Source organism: Amblyraja radiata, chromosome 19 (genome assembly GCF_010909765.2).
Source record: "Amblyraja radiata isolate CabotCenter1 chromosome 19, sAmbRad1.1.pri, whole genome shotgun sequence".
Lineage (NCBI taxonomy): Eukaryota > Metazoa > Chordata > Chondrichthyes > Rajiformes > Rajidae > Amblyraja > Amblyraja radiata.
The window spans coordinates 7,956,546-7,977,727 of record NC_045974.1 but is presented as its reverse complement, the minus strand read 5'-3'; the positions used below and the strand labels follow the sequence as shown (position 1 = coordinate 7,977,727).

At 43.5% G+C, this 21,182-nt stretch overlaps 2 protein-coding genes across 2 annotated transcripts in view; both read left to right on the top strand.

Annotated features, from left to right (window-relative positions):
* Positions 1 to 1,422: 1,422 nt before the first annotated feature.
* Positions 1,423 to 16,266, top strand: samm50 (SAMM50 sorting and assembly machinery component). The gene is made up of 15 exons (XM_033037601.1): positions 1,423 to 1,602; positions 3,010 to 3,120; positions 3,623 to 3,724; positions 4,960 to 5,047; positions 6,681 to 6,787; positions 6,880 to 7,010; positions 7,358 to 7,445; positions 8,596 to 8,724; positions 9,706 to 9,777; positions 10,615 to 10,701; positions 11,542 to 11,612; positions 11,698 to 11,765; positions 13,329 to 13,475; positions 14,508 to 14,649; positions 16,152 to 16,266. Exons 1-15 carry the CDS (start codon positions 1,582 to 1,584, stop codon positions 16,195 to 16,197), a joined length of 1,410 nt encoding a protein of 469 aa, XP_032893492.1. The 5' UTR covers positions 1,423 to 1,581; the 3' UTR covers positions 16,198 to 16,266.
* Positions 16,267 to 17,714: 1,448 nt separating this feature from the next.
* LOC116983777 (beta-parvin) overlaps positions 17,715 to 21,182 on the top strand; it is a 41,706-nt gene continuing 38,238 nt past the window's right edge. The window contains exon 1 of the mRNA XM_033037596.1: positions 17,715 to 17,860. Within this exon, the coding sequence (XP_032893487.1) occupies positions 17,743 to 17,860 (118 nt within the window). The 5' untranslated portion in view covers positions 17,715 to 17,742. The remainder of the gene's footprint in view (positions 17,861 to 21,182) is intronic.

Sequence of the window (21,182 nt, the reverse complement as noted above, 5' to 3'; positions counted from 1 at the left end):
GTATTGTCTTTCCACTGACTGGATAGCAGGCAACAAAAGCTTTGTACTGTGCCTTGGCACACGTGACAATAAACTGAACTGAACCAAAAAGAAAACTTAACAGGATAACAGGAATTTTTTTTATGCCACTTAAGGCAAGCAGAAGAACATATTTAATTCAGTGCCGCACGTGAGCACCAGTGACCTGGGGTCAATCCTGCCTATGGGTGCAGTTTGTACATTTTCCCTGTGACTTGCGTGGATTTTCTCCGGTTTCATTCCACGCTCCAAACACGTACAGGTTTGTAATGGGCTTTGGTAAAGATTGTAAATTGTCCCTAGTGTGTGTAGGATAGTGCAAGTACCAGACTCAATCCAAACTAGGGAATAAGATAGCACAGGTTAACAGGTCTGAGTAGGGAGGAACTGCGGATGCTGGTTTACATTATATAGACATAAAAGCTGGAGTAACTCAGTGGGACTGGCACCATCTCCGGAGAGAAGGAATGGGTGTTGTTTCAGGTTGAGATCCTTCTTCAGACTGAACTTTGCAGTATGACCACAACAGTAGTCTGTCAGGGGGCTAAGGCTGTGGAAAATTGTAGTCCTTTATTAAATCTCCTTGAAATTCAAAAATATTTGCAAATGTTTAATCGTAAAGAAATAAATTCAGTGGAATTCTCTGCCCCAGAAGGCAATGGAGGCCAATTCACAGGATGTTTTCAAGAGAGACAGTTAGATTTAGTTAGGACTAACGGACTCAAGGGATATGGGGAGAAAGCAGGAATGAGGTACTGCTAATGGTAGATGATCAGCCATGGTCATGTTGAATGGTGGTGCTGGCTCGAAGGGCCGAATGGCCTGCACCTATGTTTGTATGTATCTATGTTTCTATGACACACCAGTGATGAAGCAACACACATCACTGCAGAGCATGCAGAGTCACAGAGAGAGAGAGAGAGAGTGTGTGTGTGAATCAGAGATTCCCATGCCGCTGAGAGGATTCTCCCGATGCTGGAACATCATCACCCGGCGAGGACGGCCTGGAACATCGGGCCTCCGTAGAGGCAACTGTGGAGGCCTCAATAGGCCCGACTATGGGTGGACATTGGGGATGGGACGACTCTGTGCCTTCCCCCATAATGGGAACCATTGTGGGGGGATGTTTTTATGTTAAAGCTATTTATTATTGTTATGTTTGTATTCTTTTTTATGTGCTGCATTGGCAAAAGGAATTTCACTACATTTAGGTGTATGTGACAATAAATCAACCTTTGAACCTTTGAGAGAGAGTGAGTCAGAATCAGGAGGCATCTGCAGCAAAGATGCAGCAGAGCTCCATGATCTTTGATCTGCAGGCTGTCGGCAGCGGCTGATTGGCAGGTTCCAGGTCCAGGTCTAGGCTGGCTCTTGGCCCCGCCCCCCGGCGGTCACGTGAGGTGTCATGGCGGCGCCCGTGCAGCGGCCGCCGAGAGGTTGACCAGCGCGCAGCCCAGCCCTTCCCTGCCCGCGGAACCTTCTGGAAGCCGCTGGAAGCCGCCGCCACCGCCCACACACACACACACAGAGCCCGCAGCCCGGGCGGCGCCGAGCCGCGGAAACATGGGCACGGTACACGCGCGGGTAAGCCGTGACCCTGGGGCCCGAGGCCCAGTAACAAGCGCCCAGCCCGCGTCTCCCCCCCGCCCCCCCCCCCCATCCTGCCCCCCCCTCCATCCTGCCCCCCTCCATCCTGCCCCCCCCCCTATCCGACCCCTCATTCTCCCCACCCCACCCCCATTCCGCCCAATCCCCCCCCCCCCACTTCTCCATCCCCCTCCACTCCCCCATACCCCACTCTTCCTCCCCCCCACTCCCCACTTCCCCCTCCCCCCATTCCTCCATCCCACTTCCCCTCCCTCTTCCCCACCACCCCCACTTCCCCTTCCCCCCATTCCTCCATCCCACTTCCCCTCCCTCCCACTCCTCAGTCCCCCACTTCCCCTCCCCCTTCCCCACCACCTCCCCTTCCCCCCATTCCTCCATCCCCACCTCACTATCCCCGCCACTCCCCTCCCCCCCACTCCTCCATCACCCAGTCCCCCTCTTCCCCACCACTTCCCCTTCCCCCCATTCCTCCATCCCCACCTCACTATCCCCGCCACTCCACCCCCCCCCCCCCCACTCCTCCATCCCCCAGTCCCAAACTCCCCATCTACCTTATTATTCATCTCAGTTAAAATAGTTGTCGGTCTGGGAGGTGTTGTTGAAGCAATTTATTTGTAAATCAATGTTGCGGCATGTGTAGATCGGTGCATTGTGTCTGCAGAATTGGATGAAACTGGTGTTGAGTGCGGGGCATAGATGGCAGCCTAGCTAATCTAGATGGCAATCAGTAATTAGCTCGATGTTCAGTAACATTTTGCTTATTGTTTGTTGCATCTACAATTGCCCAGATGCAATGATTTTGCCTCTCATGACTCATATTAATGCAATCCCAGTCAGTTCTTTTGAGCAGCTTTGGTCAGCTTGGAGCAACCAGGCATATTCTACGTTTGCATAAATTATTATACTGTTATATCTCAGATAGACACAAAAAGCTGCAGTAACTCAGGGGGACAGGCAGCATCTCTGGAGAGAAGGAATGGGCGACGTTTCGGGCCGAACCCCTTCTGCAGTCTGAAACGTCACCCATTCCTTCTCTCCAGAGATGCTGCATGTCCCGCTGAGTTACTCCAGCTTTTTGTTTCCATCTTCAGTTTAAACCAGCGTCTGCAGTTCCTTCTTACACATACCTTTGTATCTGTTTCCACACATACATTTTTGAAAACTCAAGTTAAATCAACCACTTTGTGCCTGAACTCATCAGACTATTTGATAAAAAGCTGAGCATGTTTTGATGAAAAGCTGAGTCTGGGGACAGGAGGAGAGCTGTTCAAACGTTGCATAAAGGGATCAATTTGATTTCTGTCTGTATGTTGGCATTTGGTAAATGTGTCTCTTTGCAAATGTAATGCAACAGATTAAAAAAAATATAACACCATTTTTCAGAGCTTGGAGCCCCTCCCAATGACTGGTTCAAATTTATCACCTCCATTGGATGAAGCCGAAACAGTTGAAGTGGAGCCTGAAACCAAACAGGAGGTGCTGGAAAATAAACAGGTGATTATTTATTTAGTGTAGTTTACAGATACAGTGCGGAAACAGGCCCTTCGGCCCACACCGAGTCCATGCCGACCAGCGATCCCTGCACACTTACACTATCCTGCACGCACTAAGGAAAATTAAAAATTATACCAAGCCAATTCGCGGACAAACTTGTACATCTTTGGAGTGTAGGAGGAAACCGGAGCACCCGGTGAAAACCTATGCAGGTCACGGGTAGAACATGTAAACTCCGGACAGAAAACAGCTGTAGTCAGGATCGAACCCGGTTCTTTTAGCGTGCAAGGCAGCAACTCTACCGCTGCACTCTTATATGGGTATTTTTGGAGGTACCACTTAAGTTTGTTTGTGGGAATTTTGTGAATGCTATTGCCACCTCTGAGGAACATGACCTGCCAAATTCTGTCCCCATGACCAGTTGCAATAAGATGAAGTCGCTGGCGAGAAGAATCTCCTCGATAATGTATTGACGTATAATCATCTCTCTCTCCCATTCCAGGTGGTCGTTCAGCATGTGCATGTTGATGGAATCAGCAGAACTAAAGATGATCTTTTAGTGTATGAAATAGCTGATGTATTCAAAGCTAAAAACCTCATTGATGTAAGTATTTCAAGCAAGTTCTAAAATTGTATTCCTCAAGTAAGGTTGCATTTCTGAAACGTATAAGTTAATGGGTTAAATAGATTGGAGGTACTAAGGGGAACTGATAGAATTTGTGAAGAGAAACCTTTATACCTCTGGATGGTATATCTTGACTAGATGATGCCTGAAAATTAAAATGACCTATAATGAGTACAATTTTACTTTATGCATACAGCTCCAATTATTTTCTAATTTAATGGCTCTTATTTCAATTTATGCTTTGAATCAAGGGGACTGTTACTCATACAAATGATACCAAAGTCCGGTGGCATTAATGATTCATATTAAACCAGAGATTTTCGTTTTCAAGTCGAGTTCAATCCCACCCAGAGTCTGCATTAATTGCAGATTACATTAAAATGATTGAGGAGACTAATCTCTCTGCAACACCTTGTGTAGGAGGGAACCGCAGATGCTGGTTCACACCAAAAAAACTGAAGTAACACAGCGGCTCAGGCAGCTTCTCTGGAGAGAAGGAATGGGTGACATTTAGGGTTGAGATCCTTCTTTAGACTGGGAGTCAGGGGACAGGGAGTCAAGAGATATGGAAGGGTAAGGTGTGAAAACGATAGATCAACGCAGGAAATCAAGGAAATGTAGAATGGTTCATTGTTAGCCGAGGGGAAGGGGACAATGAGGCATACAATCAGTAAAATTAGTCAGTATGGCAGTGAAACTAGTCGGAGAACTAGGGTGAAGGGACAGAGGGAGAGGGAAAGCAAGCACTACTTGGAGAAATAAATTGATGACGTCACCCATTCCTTCTCTCCAGAGATGCTGCCTGTCCTGCTGTGTTACTCCAGTTTTTTGTGTCTATCTTTGCAACACCTTACTGCTTTACCTGTCAATCTTCCCCTATTTTAGCTCATATCATCAATTGACCTGCCAATATAATATTATCTATTATTTTGATTTTTCACACAGACAAGTAGTTAACTGTCTCTTCTGGGCCAAAACAATTCTTTGTATATCATTCTCAATACAACCGATCCTTTCTTCTCCACCATCTACGATACTCACTCTGTTGTCCCCTCAAATTCAGCCAATTCAGCGCTTGCAAAACAATTAAAGTTATTACGTTTCTGTCCAGTAGGTGATGTGCAGGAGTTGTTTCACAAAAGTCCAGATTTTCTTCGCCGGCGTATTTTGACAAAATAACAGTGGACCATTTTTTCCCCCTCAAAAACAAAAAGGTGATGAAGAAATCTCATGAAGCTCGCGAGCGGTTGCTGCGGCTGGGAATTTTCAGAAACGTCGAAGTCCTCATTGACACTGCCCAGGGTAACTGAAAAAGTTCTTGTTCTTGCCTTCTGTTGCCCAGTGTTGATCTATTGTGGCTCTCTGGGGACTTGGCTGTCAGCACAACCAAACACCATTCCCAATAGTGTCAAGTGTAATAGATTGTGACCACAGAAACGTTATCAATGAGCAAGGTGCTTCTAACATGGAGTAATAAGGCTGTTTTTTTCCTCATACTGAGCAGGCTCAACTGGTCTGAAGAAGGGCCTCGACCCGAAGCATCACCTATTCATTTTCTCCAGAAATGCTGCCTGACCTGCTGAGTTACTCCAGTATTTTGTGTCTTTCTTTGGTATAAACCAGCATCTGCAGTTCCTCCTATACCTCTTGTTGTTCCTGTTGATTGGGGAGCAGCAAGTGGTTTTGAATGGAAAGGAAAATTAAAGATGCTAAATATCCAAGGCCGTCATTGTATGTGTAACACCCGAGGGGCGGATGAAGAAGGGACCAACAATTTTTAAGGGTATTTTGTAACTTTGTCTGTACCTTGTGGCGACTTTTTTGTGCACTGTGTATGCAAAAACAAAGCATTTCACTGCACCTTCATGGTACATGTCACACTTTCTTGGTTGGGTCATGGGGAATGATACAGACTAACTCATTAAAGTGAGGATGAGGATTAATACAGGAGACACAAGGAACTGCTGGCGCTAGAATCTTGGGTAAAACACATAGTGCTGGAGTAACCAGATCAGGCAGCATCTCTGGAGGACATGGATGGATAATGTTTCGGGTCAGGACCTATCTTCAGGCTGGGATTAATATTGATGGAAAAGGTTGATCTGTGTGTAAATTGTATCCTGATTTTAAAATTATTTCCACACTTGGCCCATGTAAATTTTTAAAAAGTGCTAACTTTAACCATTTCCAAAAGTGAAGTGGCTAGCCTTTGTTACTTTACATTTTGTAATATAGTATTGACAACATTTTAGATAGTCGACTTGCACACTGGAAGCCAAGTGTGACCGACTCCCCTGGGTGCTCAATGTGATTGTCACAAAATGTTTGTAGTTGATGAATTACTTTTAATGTAATAGTACCCAATTATTATTGCCCAATCCTTATCAAGCAAACATAATCAATCCTTTACCAACGTTACCATTTATTTACATATTATCTTTTCCATCACCTTGATGTTTACTTGTAATACATGTAATACGAAATAATGGCCCTTAAAACTGTTGCATTCAGAAAATCAGTGTATTAAAAAAAAAGTTTTGTTTTAACTTATGAGGGCGGCACGGTGGCGCAGCGGTAGAGTTGCTGCCTTACAGCACCAGTGACCTAGGTTCGATCCTGGCTACGGGTGCTTGCTTGTACGGAGATTGTACGTTCTCCCCGTGACGGCGTGGGATTTCACCGAGAACTTTGATTTCGTCCCATACTCCAAAGACGTACATGTTTGTAGGTTAATTGGCTTGGTATATATGTAAAAAATATTCCTACTGTAGAATAATGTTAATGTGTGGGGATCGCTGGTCGGTGCAGACTCGGTGGACCGAAGGGCCTGTTTCCTCGCCGTATCTCTAAACTATACGTCTCTCGATGTGCATATCAGGGAACTATGCAAGTGAATACTCCGTTCTTTTTTTGATGGGTTTTGTTGGTTCTAAAGGTGAGGAGCCGTTGGCGGATGGATTGGATGTGATCTTTGAGGTGAAGGAAATGAGGCGCTTAACTGGGAGTTACAACACCATGGTTGGGAACAATGAAGGAAGCATGGTAAGGTGATCTCCATTATAAAGTATTAACTGCAGCCAAGACAATTACAATTGTTCCCAATAGAATTATTAAAGTAATATTTTTCTTTATAGGTTTTGGGTTTGAAGCTACCCAATCTGTTCGGCCGGGCAGAAAAAATAACTTTCCAGTTTTCGTATGGAACAAAGGAGACTTCCTATGGCATATCGTACTTTAAACCAGAGCCAGGCAACTTTGACAGAAAGTAATGCTGTTATACATTCTTTTTGTGCTTGTTTATTAATTTATGATCTTTTTGCTTTTGCGGGTGTTTGATTCGTGTTGGCGGCAGTGGTAAAAAATAAAAAGAATTTGGAGCCCAAAGAAGATAGTAATGTTTCATTTTTATATTATTAAGCTTAAAATAAAACCATTGTGGTAGAATTGGTTGTTATGTTTAGCTGCAAACTTACCTTTGCATTTATGTCTATGGATCGACAAGGACAAGTTTAAATTTAATTGTAGCTACTTAAAAATAAGTGAGCAAATAGTACATTAAATAATAGTAAATGAAAAGCGGATCATCAATTAAAACATATACTTCTTCTTCAGCTATTCTGTTAACTTGTATAAGGTGACGGGGCAGTTTCCCTGGAGTTCACTTCGTGAGACTGATAGAGGAATCTCAACAGAATACAATGTAAGGATGAGACACTATTTTGTTAATCCATTTTAATTGCTAATGTCAGCAAAGTTACTCGACATAGAGTGACAACACTGTGTATTGGTAAAGAAATATGTTTACTACTACAGTATGATGAGATTAAAATGATGAGAGGGATAGACAGAGTTGACGTGGATAAGCTTTTCCCACTGAGAGTAGGGAAGATTCAAGCAAGAGGACATGACTTGAGAATGAAGGGACAGAAGTTTAGGGGTAACATGAGGGGGAACTTCTTTACTCAGAGAGTGGTAGCTGTGTGGAATGAGCTTCGTGGAGGTGGTGGAGGCAGGTTCGATTTTATCATTTAAAAATAAATTGGATAGTTATATGGACGGGAAAGGAATGGAGGGTTATGGTCTGAGTGCAGATAGATGGGACATGGGGAGAATAAGTGTTCGGCACAGACTAGAAGGGCCGAGATGGCCTGTTTCCGTGCTGTAATTGTTATATGGTTATATATGGTTATATATGCAATAGTCCAATGTTTCGTGATATTTGAGAAAGTAACGGTGTGATTGAACCATCAGAAATATGGGTGTCCTGGTCAAAAATATTAATAATACGTGTCTTAAATGTGGCACACTTTTGGTTTGTGATGGAGACTTCCATGAAGAGACATATTTTACTGTAGTCTGGCCAAACAATGTTTATTGTCACGTGTACCGAGGTACAGTGTTTGTTGCGTGCTAACCAGTCAACAGAACGACAGTCTGAAGAAGGGTTTCGGCCCGAAACGTCGCCTATTTCCTTCGCTCCATAGATGCTGCTGCACCCGCATTTTTGTGTACCAACAGAACGACAATACTTGATTACAATCGAGCTGTGATTGTGCAATCGAGCTGTGTCATGCAATACATGATTACAATCCACGGTGTGCAGATACATGATAACGGGAATATCATGAATAACATTTAGTGCAAGATAAAGAGGATCTCCAGTGAGATAGATAGTAGCTCAGCACTGTCTACCTCATTGGAGACCCTCGGACTATCTTTGACACCATATATCGTTGGCATGCTTGAGAAGATTTTGAAAACCAGTGCAATGCAGGATAATTGTTCTGCTCTACTAATTCTGATTTATTACTTCTGATTTATTTATCTAAACAATGATCATTTCCTCATAGTTTCCTCTGTGGAAGACCCATCATACTCTGAAATGGGAAGGAGTATGGAGGGAGCTGGGCTCCCTGTCACGCACAGCATCGTTTTGTGTTCGGGAAGAAAGTGGTCATTCTCTCAAATCATCGATTTCGGTAAATCTTCAATTACTTCTAATGTTGTTATTTATAGCGGCCAGATGCAGTTTCATGAATTAACCGGCTTCATTGAAAAAAAAATATATATTTTAAATTTTAGTTTCCCTGCTAAATGGTTTCTCATTTTCTAATGTTAACAGTTCAGCTTGTTATCTTAAAACCTGTAATGCAATCAGAAATCGAACAGGCGTTATTAAGAATTTGGTTTCTGCAGAAAAATTTTAAATATATTTCTGCTGATGTATTCAGAAGATTTTTCAATTGAAACACTCATGTTTATTGCAGTCTTTTTAGAATTGGCTCACGTAGTCACTGTACATTAAAACTGATCAAATCAACATGTCTTTAATTGTTAAAAAAAAATCAAGTGGTTTTTCTGAAAACATTTTGTGTCATTAAAGCATTTCAAACCACGGCATACTGAGTTACTTCTGTAGTAACTCTCTGGTGACTGCATCTGTCTGTTCAAACATTGACTGGCGTGGTGTTGAAGTACATGGCCACTATATGCAGCTCTGACTGATTTGGCTTTGAGGGGTATAGTTCTCGGTTCATGGTAACATAAACATCTGGTTATTAATGTTATATAATTACTATAATGTTATATTCTTCAATCAGAGGGTGGTGAATCTGTGCAATTCATTGCTACAGAAGGCCTTGGAGGCCGTTAATGGATATTTTTACAGTGGAGATAGATAGATTCTAGATTAGTGCAGGTGTCAGAGGATATGGGGAGAAGGCAGGAGAATGGAGTTGAGAGGAAAAGATATAGAACAGCCGTGATTGAATGGGGGAGTAGACTTGTTGGGCCGAATGGGCTAATTCTGCTCCTACAACTTATGAACATATTTCTTATATATTGTAACCTATTCGTGTTATGTGGTCTCTGTACAAAATGACGGTTACTTTCGTGTTCGTGGTAACTTAAAAGTTCAGGATATTAATGTCATGTTACATATTTGTGTTATGCCTTCGCAGCACTCTATGTCCATTGACACCCGGAACTCTGCAATCATTCCCAAACGTGGAGCTTTACTTAAAATAAACCAGGTAAAGCAATAAGTAAATTTGAGAATGATTACACACTATTGAAATAATTATTTGTTATAGCTTTGGTTAATTTGAAACAGGTCATTTGGAAAATGTGACTTTCCTTTTTAACTGTGGAATCTACAACAATTAGATTGTCCATTAAACATCAGCCTGTGCTGTTTGATTATTAACAGCATTAACAACAACTTCCAATCATTTGGCAATTTATTATTGTGAAGTGACACAAGTTGCACAAGGGCGGCCCGGTGGCTTAGCGGTAGAGTTGCTGCCTTACAGCGCTTGCAGTGCCGGAAACCTGGGTACGATCCCAACTGCGGGTGCTGTCTGTATGGAGTTTGTACGTTCTCCCCGTTACCGTGTGGGTTTTCTACGAGATCTTCGGTTTCCTCCTGTACTTCAAAGACGTGCAGGTTCGTAAGTTAATTGGCTTGGTGTCAGTGTAAATTGTCCCTAGTGTGTGCAGGGTGGTGTTAATGTGCGGGGATCGCTGGTCGGTGCAGACGTGGTGGGCCGAAGGGCCTGTTTCCACGATATATCTCTAAAGTAAACTGTATTAAAGTCCGCACACGTGTTAACAAGTGATACTTGATTCTGAACCGTTTAAGGAGATACTGGGGCAAATGGCCAGACCTTGGTCGGAATGGGCAAGTTGATCTGAACGGCCTGTTTCCGTGCAGTATGACTATGACTCTCAATGACTCAAAGCATGAATTAAAAAATCTCTTTAAAGATATTAGCAATGCCTCTGTCCAGTATTTGAATTGCAACCCATATTATTTGTGCCTGGCTAAAATACGTTTTTGCCATGACTCACCGTTTGCTTATTTTGATTAGGAACTGGCGGGTTACACAGGAGGTGATGTGAGATTTCTGAAGGAGGATCTTGAGCTGCAATTCAACAAGAGCCTTCTCTGGGATTGTGTGAGGATTCACTTCAATCATTTGTGCATTACATTTAACAAATAACCCATTTGCCCAGCATTGTTAAACTCAGATCAGGATTGTTGTGAACTGGAGGTGGAAACATCTGTACTTTACAGCCTACAGTTAATTTGGGAAGATGTAGTATTTTGTGTTGGGAATAGCTTTGTTGATTGAGGTTTTACTGAGAGGTGGGTGGGGAGTGTGAGGAGATGGAAATAGTCATTCCCTAAACAAAGTCATTTCAATGCAAGAAGCTTCAACAGTAATATCTTTACATCTTATGTTCATGTTGCTGCACTTGCTGTTAGAAGTCATTAATTACAGATTTGTAACTTAAAAACAACTCTTTTTTGCTTTTAATTCCTGAACATCTTGATTACCAACAGATATACAATAAATGCATGCCTAATACTGTATAAACATTTATGAACATCTAATTCTTAAGTACTTACATTTTCTCACTAATGGTTAGAATAACTCCAGCCAGGCTTAAAAATAATTCAAAGCTATAACAGTAATTTTATAAACAAATTCTCCCATGTTAGCTGTTGTTGAAAAATATGAAAAGTTCCTTCAATTTAAAAAAAAAAGTTTGGTCAGGTACATGGATAGGATAGGTTTAGTAGGACATGGGCTAAACGCAGGCAGGTTGGACTAGTGTAGATGGGTATGTTGGTCGGCATGGGCGTTTGGCCGAAGGGCCTGTTTCCACGCCCCATAACTATTTTGAATGTGAAGAACATCATTATTTTGCTGCTGTTTTTGTTAATAATGTACATGTAACAGTGTAGGCACATTGTACAGTGAAGTAGCTTTGTATTTGTGTTTACTGAGTAGGTTCTCTCAGCTTCTTTGTGGGGTGGCCTTCTAGTACCAATTGGAAACAAGCCGTCCTCTATTGCCGATAGGTGAGTGACACATGCACGGTAAAAAGGCAAGATTGTGGTAAGGTGGTTGATCTACTGGCTTCATCGTGTCACTTTATGTGTCCAGGTTTTACCTTGGAGGACCAACAACTGTCCGTGGTTTCAGCATGTACAGTATTGGACCACAGAGTGAAGGTATGTGTACGGTGTAAGCAAGCCTTTGCAGATGCTGGCTTACAAAAGAAGACACTGGAGTAGCTCAGCAGGTCAGGCAGCATCTCAGGAGAACATGGAGAGGCGATGATTTGGGTTGGAACACTATGTCAGAAAGAAGACCCGAAACATCATTCCATGTTCTCCTTGGATGCCGCCTGACCTGCTGAGTTGTTCCAGTGCTCTGTGTCTTCTAAGTTATGCGTAAGGTTTTGTGTGCAGCAATTTTACATTTACTTGTGCATGCAAACACGTTTGGTGCAAGAGTCTTTGCAAATATCGCTGAGTTACTTTAGCATTTTGTGTCTATCCCAGAATCTTTTACTGCCGCTGCATGTCAAGGGTCAAGAATCAAGTGTTTATTTTTTTATACTGACAATGGAACAATTACATTATTACTTGCAAGAGCAGCACAATCAGTCCGACAAGGAATCCTGACTTGAAACATCGCCTGTCCATTCCCTCCACAGGTGCTGCCTGACCCACTGAGTTCCTCCAGCACTTTGTGTTTTGCTCTTAAATTCTAAGGTTTAGTTGAAGTTTTTGATTTTCCCACAAAATCCATCATCTCCCTCTCATTAAATTGTATGGTCAGCAGGTTTTCTTATCGACTTAGAATTTTGCTTTGACAATCTTACATTGTTTCCTTTCCCTCCCCCCCCCCCCCCCCCCCCCCCAGTATGAATTATATGACAGTGTCAACTACCAACTTTGTTGTCCAGTTATTTAGTTCAGATCATTAACCCAACGTTTGAACAGCACAGTTCCTGCTACTAATCTAATAAAGTTCAACTTTCTACTTTCTCTAATTGGAAAGGCGATTCTGTACTGATGGCTTCTGTGTTATTCTATTCAGTGGGCTAATCTTTTCAACTATATTCCTCCTAAATCACGTACCCTAACCCTATAACAAATCCACTGTGTGATCACTTTGCAAGTTGCGTTGAATTTTTCAATTCTGATTTTTCTTTCCCAATTATTTAAAGCAAAAGTGACCATGAACAACAGTGTCACTGTCCTTGAGTCATTGCAAAATCAGCTCAACAAACTTCTCTGCAGCAAAGAAAGATAATAAAAAAGACTTTTTCATTCTGTTGAAAACAGTTTCATATAATGTTTTTACCTATTTATAGTTTTTTTAAATGCTGCAGGGAAAGCATTGCCATTGGACACTGGAGGAAACATTGTGATGTTTAAATGTCAGATGTTAAGAGTGCCCTTGAAATAATTACTAGTAATAACGCAGTGTTCTGACTGTAATGGAAAAATTGCAGGGAAATAATTGCAAAGTTATTCTTGCCTATCTATCTTCTATATCACAAGTGCAAACTTTTATTGAATAAATAATAATTATAATTGATTATTAAAATAATACTTTATGTTTGTGTTTCAAAATAAAAGCGATCCTTGTATATTACAGATTTGTGTAGACACTAATGGGAAGATCTGGAGTTGAATTATATTTTAATTGTGTAGTATTATAGATTATGTAATTAGTTTATTTTTCTCTGCTTTGCCCTGCCCTCCCTCCCTCTGTTTCTCTAGGAGACTACCTTGGAGGTGAAACATACTGGGCTGGAGGCTTGCACCTGTACACCCCTCTGCCATTCCGTCCGGGCCACGGAGGATTTGGAGACCTCTTTAGAACGCACTTCTTTTTGAATGCTGGCAATCTTTGTAACCTCAACTATGGTATGTCAGACAAACCTGCTCCACAGGTCCCTGCTCTTGTTAAGTTGAACACTGATTTACACAACCTGATTAGGTCAAACTGCCGAGCAGTTGGATAACCCTCTCCCTTGTATGCAAGTGATGTAGTGACATGTGAAATGTACAGTTGTATATGTTTCTGAGGAAGGAAATACCCTAGTATCGCAAATATAGGATCAGTAAAAAAAAAAATATATATATTGGAATGTAGATTTCTGTTTTCCTGGAGAAGATTGCAGATTGCAGCTGGAAGGAGTGTAGAGAAGATTTACGAGGATGTTGCCAGGATCTGAGGGCCTGAGCTATAGGGAGAGTTTAGGCAGACTTGGACTTTATTCCTTGGAGTGCAGTGGGATGAGGTGTGACCTTCTAAAGATGTATAAGTTCATGAGAAGAATAGATAGGGTGAATGCACAGACATTTGTGTCCAGAGTAGGGGAATCAAGAACCAGAAGACATGGGAGATAGGGGAAACATTTAATAGGGGCCTGAAGGGCAACCTTTTCACACACAGAGTGGTGGATATATGGAACGAGCTGCCAGAGGAGGAGGTTGTGGCATGAACATTTGAAAGACATTTGGATAGTTACATGGATAGGAAAGGTTTAAAGGTATATGGGCCAAACGCAAGCAGGTAGTCTAGTGTAGATGGGGCATGTTGGTTGGCATTTGGCAGGTTGGGCGGAAGGATCTGTTTTGGTACTTTATGATTCTGTTTATTATTATTGTTTATTTATAATAAACCAGATGTTTTATTCTAATGTATGACTTCAGGATTTGGGCCTTAACTGTGTCACTTTGAGGCACATTACTTGTGATCAAGATTTTTTCATTTTTCAGCAATACCCGAAAATAAAAGTTACTGTTGGGATTTCAATGGGTTCCAAGGACATGGAATGGAATATTCCATACATCGGAATAACTTTGCACAATAATGACCCCTTGCATTGTTTTGAAAAAAAATAGCCTTTGAAGCCACTTTTTTGTTGTTGTTTCTTTGGACGTTTTATACAGGTGATGGTCCCAATGCACATCTGCAGAGGCTGGTAGAATCTATTCGGTGGTCGTATGGAGCTGGCATTGTTCTGAGACTGGGGAACATCGCTAGACTGGAGCTCAACTATTGTATTCCCATGGGAGTGCAGAGTGGCGATAGGCAAGTACTGCTTGCACTTCTTCAGTCCTGCTGGTCAAATGTTTTGTTTAATAAAAAAACTAGTTACTCATTGGTAAACTCTCTATTTAAGCTCTCTGCATGTAGTTGCTTAAGCTGTGTGCAGTTGATTAGTTGCACACATGGAGGTCCATATTGGGGAAAAAAGGATCGATCACACAGGGTATTGGCATATGAATTAAAGCACAAAGTGCTAGAGCAATTCAGCAGCTAAGGCAGCATCTCTGGGGGTCAAGGATGCGGGGGACGACAGATGGCACAATGGGCTAAGTGTTCGGCTGGCAACCGGAAGGTAGCTGGTTCGAATCCCGCTTGGAGTGCATACTGTCGTTGTGTCCTTGGGCAAGACACTTCACCCACCTTTGCCTGTGTGTGTCCTTGGGCAAGACACTTCACCCACCTTTGCCTGTGTGTGTGGATGTAATTATGTGAAGCACTTTGGGGTCAATGCAAGTTGACTAAAAATGTGCTATATAAATAAAAGGAAAATAAAAAAGGATCGGTGACGTTGCATGTCGGGATCCTTCTTCAGAGCTCGAAGAAGGGTCCTGACCCAGAACATTGCCTTTCTATATTCTCCAGAGATGCTACCTGACTCGCTGAGTTGCTCCAGCACTTTGTGTCTTGTTTTGTAAATAGCAGTACTCTGGGATAATAATAACCTTAATTTAGGGGGGGTGTGTTGATTCGAGACTGCAGATAAAGACCTGAACCGTCACCTATCCATGTTCTCCATGGATGCTGCCTGACCAACTAAGTTACTCCAGTATTTTGTGTTCATTCTTGATAAATGGTTTGTTTTTAGAAGAGAAATTCGGAAAAGATGGTATACAGATTTGTTAAATGGAAGAATTTGATGAGGTGGTTGTCTCTATTAAGTAAAAATTTATTTTAGCACGACTTTACAACAGGAGAAAGATGCTAAAATAATCCAATTATTCTGGAAATTATCTTTTCAAATGTGTTCTGTATGATTTGATGCATCTGCACCTCGTGGAAATTGAAGACTTTGAGAAAGGTCATCATTTTGTCATAATACTCTCACAACTCATCTTGTAGAATAGGAAGAGCATTAGTAGTTTAATTCCTGAAGGAGTTTCACTGAACTCAAAGAGTTATAATGGCAAAGATAGCCACAAAGTGCTGGAGTAACTGAACAGCTCAGGCAGCATCCCTGGAGAAAAAGGAATAGATGCTGATCCAGGTCGGAACATTCCTCATTATCATAATGGCATTTGGAATGATCGCTTATATGTTGGGCAATCTATGGTGCTGATTTCAATCTGATTTGAGATGCAGAAAAAAAGCATGTGTGCTGATGTATGAAATTAAAAAGGAACAAAAAACTGCTGGCTTCATCAGTGTCTGAAAAATGACAACTTCACATTGGCCATGACTTCTTGTTTTCAACATTTTTATGTTGGGCATGCTCAGGATGAATTTTTAAATGTAATAATCTTTTTGTTTCTCTCTACCTTGTGCAGAATATGCGATGGTGTCCAGTTTGGGGCAGGAATAAGGTTTCTGTGATTCCATCGGAAAGCTGCAATGTACGCCTGTAAGGCAATTAAAATTATAATAAAGCTATTTCTAACTTGATACGGGCTCTATATATTTGCACTACATACTTTCAAAAGCTAAAATGCTGGACGGCACAGTGGCGCAGCGGTCGAGTTGCTGCCTTGCGGTTCCATTCTGACCATGGGTGCTGTCTGTACAGAGTTTATACGTTCTCCCTGTGGCTGCACAGGTTTTCTCCGGGTGCTCCGTTTCCTACCACTCTCCGAAGACGTGCAGGTTTGTAGGTTAATCGACTTTTGTAAATTGTAGAATAGAACTGGTGTACAGGGTGAATGATGGTTGAAGTGGAGTGGGTGGGCCGAAAGGCCTGTTTTGTTGCTGCACATGCTGAACAAAAACGCTTGGAACAAAATAAATGGTATCGTACCCTGCCAGCCTCTCAAGCTACTGCTTAATTTACTGAGATCCTTGCCGATGTGCATCTTAATTCCGTCTACTTGCCCTGAATTTGCAAACTTCTACGTGCTTGCCATGCAAAAATCTATTAATCTTGGATTTAAACCATCTAAGGTTTTCTGCAGGCGGGAGTTTCACATTCTATCACCCTTTTTTTATGATTAAACATTTCATCCCACCACCCGCCCTACCATCTATTTCAATAGCCTGTTTTTAAAGGTTACTAGACTAAGTGCAGACCCATTGGGTCTGCTCCCCCAACATAATATTCCACCGCTCACCCGTTCCCCACACGCAACCCGTTCCCCCAATGCAATATTCCATCACTCACACATAGCCCCCAACTGCGCAGGCGCGGCTCATTTCCCCTCATCCCCCCAACACTCCTTCCTCTTCACCCTCTCCTCCTCCCCTCCCCCAATCCCTCCCTCACCTCTCCTATCCCTTACCCTCAGTCACTCCCTCCATAACTCCTGCCCTCCCTACCCCCCCTCCAATCCTTCTATCGCCCACTCCTCACCTCCCCCTATCCCTCCCCCACTGCCCTCCTCTCCCTATATTCACCACTCCCTACCTCTCCCACTCCCCCCTCACCTCCCCCACTCTCCCTCCCTATCCCCTCCTCTCTCTCCTCACCTCCCCAGGATCTTTCCCCTCTCATCTCTCTCCTTTCCCGTACCCTCAGTCACTCCCTCCATAAAAATTGTTGCACTAACACCTTCCATATTCCCCATATACTCTTGAGCAAAGATCCTAGAGCGGAGCTCCGCTGTAGGATCTTTGCTCTTGAGTGGAAGATGTTGCCCAGCAGGGGCCCGTCCTGCGGGTGGCGCTGCAGGTGGAGTGTGGTTCACCGCATCCTGTCCTGCGGGTGGCGCTGCGGGGAGAGGGTGGTTCACCACATCCTGTCCTGCGGGGAGAGGGTGGTTCACCACATCCTGTCCTGCGGGGGGCGCTGCGGGGAGAGGGTGGTTCACCACATCCTGTCCTGCGGGCGGCGCTGCGGGGAGAGGGTGGTTCACCACATCCTGTCCTGCGGGGGGCGCTGCGGGGCGAGGGGGAGGGGTGAAGTGACGGCCAGCGGGACGCATCATCATCATGGCCACCACGCCGGTCAGATCACCCAGCAACCAGCAGACCAGCAGGATGAGGAAGGATGAGTCGTTCCTGGGGAAGCTGGGCGGCACGTTGGGAAGGAAGAAGAAGGCCAAGGAAGGTGAGGAAGCTGAGGGGACAGAGACAGACACAGACATGGGTGGAGTTGGGGATGGGGTGGGTGTGAGGGTAGGGGTGGGGTGGGGGAGGGGTGGGTGTGAGGGTAGGGGTGGAGTGGAGTGGGTGTGAGGGATGGGGTGTGTGTGTGTGTAGGGGTAGAAGGGGTGAGGGGTGTGCAGGAGGGGATGGGGAGTAGGAGGGGAGAGGGAATGTGAGGGGGGGGGGTGCAGGTATTGGTGGGAGTTATGGGTGGATGATGATAACGTGTGGGCAATGGGGTGGGGGCATAGTGTAGGGGGAGGGGAGGGGGTGTGGTATGGTGTAGGGGGAGGGGGGGGGGTATAGTGTAGGGGATGAGGAATGGGGTGGAAATTGTAGGAAGTGGGATTGAGTTTGGGGGGGGGGGTGGGGTGAGTGGGTGGGGTGGGGTAGGGGCCAGATGGAGTTTGGGGCTGAGTGATTTGGGGTAGTGGGATAGAGTGTTTGCAAGTGGGGTGGGAATGAGGGATGGTGGTCGGGAGGGGGTGGAGAGTGTAGGGTGGGATGAAGGTTGCATGCCAATGAGGGGTGGGTGGGGGTGTGATGTGTAGGGGTAGAAGGGGATTTGCGGTGGGCAGGGTTAGATGAAGGTGTGGGCTGGTGGTCGGGAGGGTGTAAGGGGTGGTGTGGAGTTTGTGGGTAGTTTGTGTTGGGGAGGGGTGGAGGTGGGGAGTTTTGGTCGGGGTGGAGGGTGTAAGGGGTGGTTTGTAGTGGGGGCCGTGTTGGTTGGGGATGGAGATGGGGGGTGTTGGTAGAATGGGGATCAAGAGGGGGTGTAGTCAGTAAGGTGCTGCTCTGTACCACCATAAGGTTGAGGGAATGGCAGAGTCGAGAGTGTTTAATTGGCATATGTACCGACAATGGAACAAAGAAATTATCACTTGTAGCACTATTACAGGTCTGTAACTCACTGTACTCATAGATAATATAATAAAACCAAAATACAATAAATACCAGAACAACTCAGCACGGCGATCATTTCACTGAACACCTCCGCTCAGTCCGTCTTAACCTACCTGATCTCCCGGTTGCTCAGCACTTCAACTCACCCTCCCATTCCCAATCTGACCTTTCTGTCCTGGGCTCCCTCCATTGTCAGAGTGAGGCCCAGCGCAAATTGGAGGAACAGCACCTCATATTTCGCTTGGGTAGTTAACACCCCAGCGGTATGAACATGGACTTCTCTAACTTCAGATAGCCCTTGCTTTCTCTCGCCATCCCCTTCCCCATCCCAGTTCTCCCACTAGTCTTACTGTCAAGTCAAGAGAGTTTATTGTCGTGTGTCCCAGATAGGACAATGAAATTCTTGCTTGCTGCAGCATGACAGATTATTTTAAGCATAAATACAGATCAGATCAGTGTGACCATATACCATAGAATATATATATACACACATAAATACACAGATAAAGTGCAATAGGCTGTTATAGTTCATAGTTTGTTTGAAGTTGTTTGAAGTCTCCGACTACATTCTATCTTTGTTCCGCCCCCTCCCTGACATCAGTCTGAAGAAGGGTCTTGACCCAAAAGGTCGCCCTTTCCTTCTCTCCAGAGATGCTGCCTCACCCGCTTCAGCATTTTGTGTCAGCAGGTCTGGACATCTGTAGAGATAGAAGAACATATCAGAGTTAACATTTTAGGTCCACGACCTTTCACTATAACTCAAAACTCTCTTTACTTCCCCAAATCTGCTCGATTCCCAATCAACTGAGAAATTCCAGTATTTTCTGTTTTTACACTATTTTAATTCCCAATTATGCGTTTGTCCCTAATTTTTTAACTCTACTATAAAGTCATTAATGTAGTACTGTTTCAATAGTGTCATGTTCCAAACGAGGGAATCCAAGTATATTTTCTTATATTAACATTTATTGACGGAAATTTTATACATTTCAATGATTTCAAAATGATAAATTGAAGCAATCAGTTACACAGATCCTCTCTGAAACCTTCATCAATGCTGATAAATTATTAATATTTTGAAGAAAATGCATCGTTAATCAAGTAAGAACTTAATTGTCCCATTTTGGGAAATATGAAAATAAAACACTCTTGACTCTTGGTCCTTTTCTGTGTGAGACTATCTTGTCAAATGTTGATGTTTAAGATTTTAACTTTGATAGTAAATAAGCAAAGTTGCACCTTAGTTAACCAAAGTTAACCAAACCAATGTTTTTTTAAGTGCCTATTAGTTGTCATCCAATTTAAAATCCATTCAAATAATCCACTTAAATATATCTGTAATCACTGCCTTTTTGAGATAGGGACTGGCACTCTTCTGTAGAACATTTATCCCAAACTTAAACAAAATTTGTTGGAAATATTCTGTGGGTCTGCTGTTATCTCTGGAGGCAGAAAGAGTTGTGTAGGAAGGAACTGCAGATACTGGTTTATACCGAAGACAGACACAAAATGCTGAAGAAGGGTCTCGACGTGAAACGTCACCCATTTCTTCTCTCCAGAGATGCTACCTGTCCTCAAGTTCAAGTTCAAGTGAGTTTATTGTCATGTGTCCCTGTATAGGACAATGAAATTCTTGCTTTGCTTAAGCACACAGAAAATAGTAGGCATTTACTACAAAACAGATAAATGTGTCCATATACAATGATATAAATATATACACACATGAATAAATAAACTGATAGTGCAAATAACAGAAAGTGGTTGGTAATAATCAGAGTTTTGTCCGAGCCAGGTTTAATAGCCTGATGGCTGAGGGGAAGTAACTATTCCTGAACCTGGTTGTTGCAGTCTTCAGGCTCCTGTACCTTCTACCTGAAGGTAGCAGGGAGATGAGTGTGTGGCCAGGATGGTGTGGGTCTTTGATGATACTGCCAGCCTTTTTGAGGCAGCGACTGCGATAAATCCCCTCGATGGAAGGAAGGTCAGAGCCGATGATGGACTGGGCAGTGTTTACTACTTTTTGTAGTCTTTTCCTTTCCAGGGCGCTCAAATTGCCGAACCAAGCCACGATGCAACCGGTCAGCATGCTCTCGACTGTGCACCTGTAGAAGTTAGAGAGAGTCTTCCTTGACAATCCGACTCTCCGTAATCTTCTCAGGAAGTAGAGGCGCTGATGTGCTTTTTTGATGATTGCATTAGTGTTCTCGGACCAGGAAAGATCTTCAGAGATGTGCACGCCCAGGAATTTGAAGCTCTTGACCCTTTCAACCATCGACCCGTTGATATAAATGGGGCTGTGGGTCCCCCTCCTACTCCTTCCAAAGTCCACAATCAGTTCCTTGGTTTTGCTGGTGTTGAGGGCCAGGTTATTGCGCTGGCAC